The sequence below is a fragment of the Acanthochromis polyacanthus genome, chromosome 21 (assembly GCF_021347895.1).
Source record: "Acanthochromis polyacanthus isolate Apoly-LR-REF ecotype Palm Island chromosome 21, KAUST_Apoly_ChrSc, whole genome shotgun sequence".
NCBI classification, from domain to species: Eukaryota; Metazoa; Chordata; class Actinopteri; family Pomacentridae; genus Acanthochromis; species Acanthochromis polyacanthus.
Genome location: NC_067133.1, coordinates 8,519,945 through 8,530,786, shown reverse-complemented (window position 1 = coordinate 8,530,786; position 10,842 = coordinate 8,519,945). Strand labels below are relative to the sequence as shown.

Sequence of the window (10,842 nt, the reverse complement as noted above, 5' to 3'; positions counted from 1 at the left end):
GGCCCCGGTAATGGCCACATGAGGGCCCTGCGTCCTCCGCCTCCGAGCCGCTCTCCTCATTTCCAGTCTGTGCCAAACTCCCTCCTCCTCCTCCCTCCGCCTCTCCGCCTGCCAGAAGCCGCTCTCAGGCCGCGGAGGGGAGCGTTCATACCCCGCTGTCGGCGCTTAGCGGATGGGGCTGCCAGTCTCCGCTTGAACCGGAGGGAGGGAGGAGGATGAACGGTAACCCGTGTGCCCGCAGGCTGGCCCGGCGCTCCCGGTCCGCCCTGCTGGTCGCCGCTCTGGCCGTCCTGCTGCTCCAGACTCTCATCGTGTGGAACTTCAGCAGCCTGGACTCCGGGGACGGAGGCTCCAGGAGCCGGGAGAAAAGAGACGAGCGGACCGGGGGGCTCAACAAAGCAGACGGGGAGCACCGGAGGAGAGGGCTGCAGACGAAGGGCGACCCGCCGCCGCTGCTCGGGAAGGCGGCTGCTCGGCACAAGCTGCAGGCGGTGGGTTTGATGGATGTGTGCTGCTTTAACGTGATTTTTCCACGCGTGGTTGTTGTCGTGGACATGGAGCGTGTGTCCCCGAGGGGAGCCGCATGGCAGCGGCAGAGATGCTGCTGCTGAGCGGCTGCAGCTGCTGCCTGTTGTTTTGGCATCGACGCCGTGTTGTGGAGAAATGGGTCGGTAGGCCAAACTTCATCCTAAAATCTGTCAGTTTAGAAAGCCGATAGAATCTCCGTGTCTCAGCCGGACTGAAGCTCTGTTTCCTCTGTTTCTGTAGCTGTACGAACCGCAGTTAATAATCCACAAGTTTACGATGCACATTTTAACCAATTTTCATCAGGATCCGACTTGCATTATGGGAATGACGGGAGAATATTAATGTTTGCTTTCTTAATTATCGCTAATGTCAAAGCCGAATGAAAGAACAACACCGATCATTTAGCATAATATATTCAGTTCTGTTTATTAATACTGATTAGTTTATCAGCAACAACGGAAACACAAAAGCGGCTGATTTGTTGATGGAGTTTGGTGACATGTTCACTCAGTAGAATCTAGCTTTTTAAAACGTCACTTTCAACCTTAAATTTCAGCATATTTTTATGAATCCCTTAATTCTGAGTCTTAAAATTGATATTAGCTTTTCATAATTAAGCAGGTTTGCACTACAATTCAATTTAAGGGGCAAAACGTATAAAGGGTTGTCTTTGTAAAATCAAAGCTTTCCACTGACACTTCAGGAAATTAGGGAAACGTTCAACCATTTCTGTTCATGGAAACTGGTCCCCTGGAATCGCAGCTTGTAGATCTACATCAACAATTTATATTTATAAGGATAAACATGCCAAGTCAGAGCTGAAACTCTTCTTTATTTGGCATTTTTGCCTCTTTCCACATTCATGACATCCAAGAAAAATACCTGATTTTGTTAATGGAGTTTGGTGTGACGTTTCTCCACTCAGGAGACTATCACAAAACCTTGTTACCTTCTAATCAAAGGCTAAAATGGATGCTAAGGTTTAGAAGGGAGGAATTCAATAATTCCAACCTTCTTCTCTTGGAAAATATAAGGACTGTACTGACACTCAAGGGAGCTGGTAAGCAGTTAAGCCATTTTATTCCGTAAGATGACATTAGTAATGTATATTTACTTTTTTTTTTCTTTCTTTCCATATTCATGACAACTAGGAGGATTTGGTCAGGAGTTGTTGACTTGATAATGGAGTTTGATGTGGAGTTTATTACAACAAGCATCTCACTTTTTCAACATATTTTAGCAAATCCTTTATTTTTTGTCTTTAACATGCATTTTAGCTTTTCATTTTTAGGTAATTTTGCACAGAATGAGTAATTTCAAGGTGTAAAACTGTTCTGTAGTCTGTGATCTACAAGGTTCTCTTGGTAGATAAAGGAATTGCACTGATTCTTAAGGAAACTGGGAGATGTTTAAGCCATTTTTATTAGCGTAAACTGGTCCCCTGTGGTTGAACCTTGTAAAACACTGTACAACAAGACATTAGTCATTTTTATTTACAAGATTAATATGATTCTATTTCTCTGTGTTTAGACATTAATATTTAAGTAGTTTTGCACAGAATGAGTAACTTTAAGAGGTAGAACTGCTAAAGTTGAAGCCAAAACTCTTGTTTCTTCACTTTTTCTATCTTCGCACATTGATGTCAACCAAAACGTTCTAGAAATGGCTGATTTTTGAATTTAGTTTTATGTGGGATTTCTCACAACAGAGAATCTCACTTTCAGAAAGTTATTTTCTTGGCTTTTAATGAAAATCTTCAACGTATTTCAATTATTTCCTTAATTCTGAGCCTGAACATCAATTTTAGCTTTTCATATTTAAGCAGTTTCTGCTCACGAGGAGTAACTTGAAGCACTAAAACTGTCAAAGGTATAGCCTTAAGTTGTCTTTATTCCATCTTTCCACATAAATGACATCCGGGATCATTGAGAAATGGCTCATTTGTGAATGGAGTTTGGTGTAAAACTGTTTTGAGGTCTGCAATTTACAAGCTTCTCTTAGTAAATACATGGATTGCACTGAATCTTAAGGATATCAGGAAAAAATTAGACCATTTTTGTTAGTGTCCGTTGTGGTTGCAGCTTGTAAAATGACATTAATTATTTATATTTACAAGGATAAACATGAGTCTTCATGCCAAATTGGAGCCAAAACTCCATCTTTGGATATTAATGCTCTTCATATTTAAGTAATTTTGCACAGAATGAGTATAGGTTGTCCAAGTAATCTGAGGTTTGTGTTTTACAAGGTTCTTTTGGTATATACACTGATTGTATCGACTCCTAAGAAAATCATGAAATGTTTACGCCATTTTTATTAATGTCAACTCGTCTCCTGTGTCTGCTGCTTGTAAAACACCATACAACAAGACATTAGTAATTTATATTTGCAAGGATAAACAGGAGTCTGCGTGCCAAGTCAGTGCTTGAACTCTTCTGTTTTTCCATCTTTGGGTGCTGTTGCTCTTCATATTTCAGTGATTTTACACAGAATGAATGACTTTAAGGTGTAAAACTGTCAAAATTGAAGCTGAAACTCCTCCTCCTCCACATTTTTCATGCTTCCACTCAGTGTGTATCCTCTATGGCTTGCCAAACCTCTTCCACTGTTGTGTATAATCACTACACAGCTCTTGTATGTGATCTGGAGGAGATTCCACTGTGTTTTTATGTTTAGAAAACCCTGTTGGGATCCAGGTGTTATCACTCGGCGTTAGGACATGAACCGACTGTACATGCTGCTATGTGCGAGAGGGAAAAACACGGGTTGTATTGCAGGGATTCACTTTTACATCCTTTCATTACAGTGAACCGGATGCCCTGTGATCTTCCCTCTGTGTGTTCTGACAGTTATTGGCTTTTAGAAGAGCACAGATACATGCCAGCGCTTATTATAGGACCAGAGTTTAGGAGGTGAAAAGAGCGAAAACTGGATGATGGAATGAAACAAAGGCAGCAGTGAAGAAGTTTATAAAAGACGTGGCTGAGCGGGGGAATATCTGCAGTGTGTTATTAGTAAGAGAAAACCAATAGATACGGAATAGAGCTCAGAGGAAGCTGCTCAGGGTAAAATGTTGGCGTCAGGTGCCTCAAAATTGCATGAAATGAGATGAATATTGCTGGAGGAAGAGTGGTGGAGGTTGAACTCTGTGAAATTATGGTTTGAACTGTTGATTAGCCAGCAGCTAGAGCGTGAATATTTGCTGTATTTTCTGTCTTCTGTGATTTTTAAGTTAAACATCTTTTGGTTTTACACGATATGGAGATGTTAAATTGTCAGAAAAATATCATTACTTTTTTAAAATTCAGTAGAAGTCATGATCTCCTGAAATTTGCTCACGTTTTGTGCAGTTTGCTAATTTCAGCGTCTTGCTTTTGATTACGTCCTTTTTAATCAATATTTCACTGCGTTCATGGTTATAGTAATAGAGTTAAGATGACTGTATTTGGGTATTATTTTGTAAATTAGTTTGTTCTAAAACACTTTCCTATCTCATATGTGGAGATGAGTGAGAGAGCAGCTCCTGATTAAATTGGTTTATTTGTGATAATCTTCCTAAATTAGCTTGAGACTAATATCAATCAGGTGCCCTCAATAACACAGAGCCCATAAACATAAATTGGAGAGCACTTACCCTTTCAGTTTATAATTGTGTTGGAGTTATCCAGACTAATTAGGTAATCAGATTACCACAAAGTGTTTGCTGCACAGATAACCTGCAGGGCTGAGGATGCTTGTTGTGATCAACTGCATGTGTGTGGGTGTGTTTTTACTGGCAGGAAGAAGCTTCCAATTTCCAATAAAGGATCATTTGAAGGAGCTCAATAAGAGACGCCCCTCGTATAAACACTGTGCATGTGTGGATGTGTTGTACAACCACAGCAGAGAACAAAAGTATTTATAACTGATCCAAACGGCCGGACTGACCAATGGAGCCAGGAGATGTGAGGTTGTGTAGTAATATTTAAATGTGGGTCGATGCTGTTGTGTTTGGTTGGTCATATTAACAAGACCATAGATGTGACAGATAAGGTTAGACTGAGGATGCAACCAATGATTATTAATTACCTTACTCAGTACAGAGAAACCTTGTTCTGTATCCGAGTTCTGTTTTTGGACTGTTTGGATTAGGTTTTTGACTGGTTTTCGACATGTTGTGGGCTAGATCTTAACCTGGTTTTAGACTTGATTTCTGATGTCATGATGATGAAGTCGGTTTTTCCTTTTTGGTCTGGGTTTGAACTTGGTTTTGGACGTGGTTTTAGATTTGTTTTATGTTGGTTTTGCCCTTGTTTCGAACAAGGCCTTAGACTGGTTTTACACTTGTTTCCTGATGCCATGATTTAACACCAGGACTAGGTTGGACTTATTTCCTGACACTATGGTGTTAAGATGTGGGTCCTGTTGTTGGACTTTATTTAGACTTTGTTTAGGACTAATCTTAGACTTGTTTTGGACTTGTTTCAGACCAGTATTGCACTTGGTTTTAGACACGTTTTAGACATTGATTTATTTTAGATCGACACTTAACTTGTTGGAGAATATTATTGAACTGTTTGACTGGTTTTGCACTCGGTTTTTAGACTGGTTATGGACATGGGCTTAGTTTAGAATGGTGTTGGACTTGTCTGGACTAGGTTTTAGACTGTTTGAACTTGGTTTTGGACATTTTTTAAAAAATCTATCTTTTTAATACTAGGTCTAACAACAGTTTTTGACAGGTGTTTGATTTGGTTTAAACTGATTTTAGACCTGGTTTAAGACTGGTTTTGGATTTGGTTTCCAGTGCCACGATCCTATGATGTTAAGGTCAGGGTTCGGTTTTTGGACTTACAGTATTTTGGAATTGGCTTCACACTCATTTTGGATATGCTGAAGACTTGTTTTGCACTGATTTAGGCTGGCTTTGAACTTGTGTACTGGTGTAATATTAGTTTTGAATTTGGTTTGGAGTGATTTTGGGCTGATTTTAGACTTTTTGTAGTCTGGTTTTGCACTTGGTGTTGGTCTAATTTTGAACATGGACTTATTTTAGGTTGGCATTGAGCTTGTTGTAGACTGATTTGCAGTGCTTTTGGACTTGATTCCGACCTGGTTTTGGACCCATCAGAACTAGGCTTTAGTAAAGCATGTAACTGTTTTGGACTTTGCTTCCCTGATGTAACTGATTACCTTTGTAACTGTTGATTGTCAACAAAATCATCAAACTGGTTTTGTGTGACATTTGCCCAGAAATGCCTCCAAAACCCAGTTCAATAACCAGGATGTTCAAGTCCATGCAAACACACTCTGGGAGAGTACTCACAAGCGTAGAAGCATGTGCTGTGCTGAATATAAGAGTTGTGAAACTGTGGAGCCATCCATGACTGCAGGAAACACTGAACTGGACATCAACCATCAGTAGATCTGCTGTACGACAGAAACACACCTGTAAAGACTGTCCTCCTGCAGTTTGATAGCTAAACGCTGCTGGTATTTTAACATCATTGTGAATATGAGAACCGTGGAAGCTGCAGCAGTTAAACACAAATATCATAAACTAATTAAAACCGCACTCTAACTAAAATCACCAAAAAAGTCTCACAGGACAGAGATGAAATTAATCCACAGAAACATTTAAATTCATGTGAAATCACTCGCTGAGCCCTGACCTCATGTACTGGACTGGATTTGCGTCCTAACAGCCAGGTCAGATCAGATTAAAGGATTGCTCTGGATCAGGTTTCTCTGATGGGATTTATACTTTCTAATCTAGTTTGGATTGTTCAATAATCGCTAAATACTGTGTGTGTGTGCTCATGTACTTCTATGTCTGCGAGGACCGGCTTTTAGAAACTGAGAGTGAGGACAGTTTTGGAAAGTGAGTTTCACTTTCATCTCAGATCTTCAGGATCAGGAGAGTGGAATTATCAGATAGATATCCTCACACCAGTTCTGGTGTCTGGTACTAAGATGTCAGCAGTAGATTCTTTGAGACTCAAGTTTTGGCTGCCTTTTGAGGACTTGATTCAGGATGTTTTTAAAAGCATTTTCAGTTTCTGAACTGGATAAAATGTCAGTGTTCTTGATATGTGGATCAAACCATTTTACTGTTTTAGCCTTCCCTTTGGCCTGGTTTTTGACTGCTTTCTGATGTGATTTAGGACTTGTTTTAAACTGCTTTTGGACTTGCTTCAGACTGATTTAGTACTTGGTTTAGGACTTGTTTTATACAGATTTTTTTTATTTTATTTTGTGTACGACTTGTCTTCCGCTGGGTTTGGATTTGGTTTTAGACAATTTTTTGGGCTTTGTTGTAGACTGGGTTTGGATTTTGTTTTAGACTAGTTTTGGCCCTGGGTTTAGATTTGTTTGTTGACTTTGTGTTAGACTTAATATTGGACATCTTTTCTATTGATTTTGGACTTGGTTTTCGGCTAATTTTGGACTTGTTTTAGACTAGAATTAGACTTAATTTTTGATGGATTTTGGACTTGGCTTTGGCATTGTTTTTGGAATTGATCTTGGACTTGTTACAGACTGATTTTGGACTTGGCTTTAAACATGTCTTTGAGTGTTTTGGACTTTGAGTCTATGATGTTTAATTAGGATTCTGTGGGATCTGCTGCAGTACTCCTTGTTCTGACTGAAGATGTTTAGGCTCATTGTTCTGCTGCAGAATGAATCTGATAGACAGAAAATATAAACCTCTAAGTGTTTCACACTTTAAAGGAGACCCCCACGGACAAGAACAACAGATGTGAAATCAGCTGAACAACCCCTAATATAATGTACATGAACTCATTAAAATTCTAAAAAACCCACTGCTGTCACTGTTGGCGCTTTAGCATCACAGACTGATGTTAAAACCAGAAAGCTGCTTTATGTTTTGTTTTTTTTTCCTTTTGAGATAATTCTCACTAAATCTGACATAGAGAGACTTAAATCCCTGCTGTAATCCCAGTTCGTCCTGCGGGTGCTCGATGGTTTCAGCAGGTTTCACAGCCCCATCACCACCCTCATTATAGTCCATTTAGCTTTCTTTCTGTCCATCTGCCTCTGTTTTTCCTTTGTTTTCCGCTCACTGTTTAGACAGACAGCTTCATTCCCTTCCTGTGGGAGATGATGTTTCTCCTCCTCTTCTCTTGTTTCTCAGCCAATTCTCATTTAAAAAAAAAAAAAACATGAAGTGGAAGACACGGGAATATTTACTTATCCCACACTTTAAGAGATACTGTCACTCCATTTCACACTTTACCTTCTTCTCTGTTCTGGTTATTACCAAAATGATGTTTGTGTGAAGCTGGTGTATGAAAGAGGTGCAAAAGACAACATCAGCTTTTTTTCTGTGTATCCTGGGATAAATGAGGCGTTTTTCATTTTGTTATTCGCTATTTCATGAGTAGGTTTTTATAAGTATATCAGATTTATGCTGTCCAGGGGATAAAACCTTCAGATTTTAATGACCACCATGTAACACCACGGATGGGAAATTTGTGGAAGTTGGTCTTAATGCCACTGAAGTTCGACAGAAACCGATATTGATACTCAGTCAAGACAGTCGGGTATGAAGAAAAGCAAAACGATCGCCCAACACTACTGCACACATTCAGGTTGTTAAAATAAATAAGAAATGTAGAAGTAGAGTCCTGTTCTTTCTTAAATACAGATATTCACTTATTCTCTGAAAATTTTACCAGAATATGGTTTTAAAAATCCTCTGATACTGTACAAAGTGTTTCCCAACCATCTCAGCTTCACTGTTTTGTAAACACGTTTTAAACAAGGCTGTTTTATCTTTCCAGCCTGTAATGTGTTCGCTGCCCACCATCTGCATGTTCCCGCAGGTAAACTGAGCACAAAGACACCTACACAAGTGTTAGATTAATGCTGAGAACAGATGCAGAGTACAGCTGTCAAACAGGCCTCTATTTCTTTATTCCTCGATGTGACGGCATGTTTTTTTTCTCTGCCGCCACACTGTTGTGATTGCAGCCAAAAGATGACAACACCTCTCCCCTTTCGCTGTCTGCCAGAGATGAATTATCGCCTCATCTGTTTGCTCATTTAGTTCACATAAATACATTTAATGCAGCACAAGTGCAGCTGGGTCATTCAAGAGAACATTCAGAAGCGCATTTTAAAATAGAATTAAATCTGCACTGTCAGTCATCGGGAGCTTTTTGCTTTTTTTTTTTTGTCTCGTCGTGGGAATTGTGTTTCTTTGTGGTCATTTTTTGTCTCTTTGTGGTTATTTTATGGTGTTTCTGTTGGTTTTGGTAGGATTTTGTGTTTCCTTTTGGTTATTTTGTATCATTTACTGATGTTTTTGTCACTTTGTGTCTTGTTTGGGTCTTTTTGTGTGTCTTTGTCGTTATTGTGTGTGTTCTTTTGTGTCTCCTTGTGGTCGTTTTGAGTGTCTGGATTTTTTTTTTTTTAATCTCACTGTCATATTGTGTATCTTAGTCACAGTTTTGTGTGTCTTTATGGCTCTTTTGTGTCTGGTTTTGGTTATTTTTTGTTTTTAGCAGTAGTTTTTCGTCTTTTTGTGGTAATTTTTGTTTCTTTGTGGTCATTTATTGTATCTTTGTCATAGTTTTTTGCCTCCTTTTCATTATGTGTCTTTTAGCAGTTGTTTTTTGTCTTTTTCTGCTAATTTTCTGTTTCTTTGTGGTCATTTTTTGTCTCCTTGTGATCGTTCTGTGTCTTTGTGGTCATTTTTTTCCTGTCTGTGGTTGTTTTGTTTGCCTTTGTGCTGTTAGTTTTTCTTATTGTCATTTCATCTCTTCGGTTCTCATTCTGTTCCTCCCATCACTGAATTTCTGTCTTCACACGAGGACATGAGTGGACTTAATGTGTAACCTGCTGAGATGTGAGATGGTCTGCGTTTCCCAGAGTTCCCGGCAGCATTCTGAGCTGGATGCTGGTCAGTGTGAATGCGATCAACAGATGTCAGAGCAACAGGTCTCTGTGTCTTTAATGCCTCTCGCCCTGAGGGAACAGCTTTCTGTCGCCTTTATGGTGCAGCAGCAGGAGGTCCGAGGCTTCAATAAGAACCTGCTGAGGAGGCTGAAAGCAGTGACTCACCGCCTGTGTGTGTCTGTGTGTGTGCACGGGTATAAAGAAAGATGTCTTTGTAGGTAAGCGCTGGTATTTTAGCTGTGGCCGGTCTCCATGGAATGCACGGCCTTCTGGGAAAAACGCTTTTCTTTTCAGAGCGTTGTTCCTGTCGAGCAAATTGCAGCCGGAGGATGTTTTCGGGGTGTCTGCGGGTCGTAAAAGGTCTCCGGAGGATTTTAATCAGCTTCCTCGGAAAGAGACTCTGACATTTCATTTAGAAAGGCTGAATATTTCATATTTCTGCGTCCTGCTGTGAGGGCAACGCCAGCTGTCAGTTGTTCTAGCAGGTTAATAGATCTGTCGGTTTTCTGCTGCTTCTGAGGCCACAAATGAATAAATTAAGAAGGAGAAAGGCTCGGAGAAAAAACTAATAAAAAACACCTTCCAACCCTCCAAATTAGCACCAAGAGACTGAGGGAGAAACGCAATTATTTTTGTTTTTGTGCTTGTTTTTTGACACTTTGCAGTCATTTTCTCTCGTTAGTCTTCAATGGAAAAAAATCCTTGTGGTACTTTTGCTATTTTAAGTCTTTTTATGGTTGTTTTGTGCCTGTTTTTGGTAGTTTTCTTTCTCTTTGCAGTGTTTTATGTCTATTTGTTGTTATTTTGTGAATATTTGTGTTTTGTTTTGTGTCATTTAATGGTTGTTTTTTGTTACTGTGGGGTGTTTTGTGTTTTTCTGGTTATTTTGTGTTGTGTGATCATTTTCAGTCTCTTGTGGGGGTCTCTTAGCATAATATTTTTATCTCTTTGTGGTTGTTTTGTGTATCGTTGTGGGTGTGTTGTCTCTGTGGTTGTTTTTGATCATTTTGTTTCTCTTTGTAATGTTTTATGTTTATTTGCTGTTATTTTTATTTTGGGAATATTTGTGTTTGTTTTGTGTCATTTAATGGGTTTTTTCGTCACTATGGGGTTTTTTTTGTGTGTGTCCCTGTGTTTTGTTTTGTTTTTGTGTTTGGCCATTTTCAGTCTCTTTTTGGGCTTTTTTGTGTCTCTTAGCATAATTATTTTGTCTCTTTGTGTTTGTTTTGTGTACTGTTGTGGGTGTGTTGTTTCTTTGTGGTTATTTTTGGTCATTTTGTTTCTCTTTGTAGTGTTTTATGTCTCTTTGCTAGTATTTTGTGAATATTTGTGTTTGTTTTGTGTCACTTCATGGTTGTTTTTTGTCATTGTGGGGTTTTTTGTGTGGCTTTGTGGTTATTTTGTATCTCTCTG

General features: G+C 39.4%; 1 protein-coding gene across 1 annotated transcript in view; it reads left to right on the top strand.

Moving 5' to 3' along the window:
• The window catches only part of LOC110955092 (xylosyltransferase 1-like), a 44,312-nt gene continuing 33,470 nt past the window's right edge, over positions 1–10,842 (top strand). The window contains exon 1 of the mRNA XM_022199944.2: positions 1–491. Within this exon, the coding sequence (XP_022055636.2) occupies positions 216–491 (276 nt within the window). The 5' untranslated portion in view covers positions 1–215. The remainder of the gene's footprint in view (positions 492–10,842) is intronic.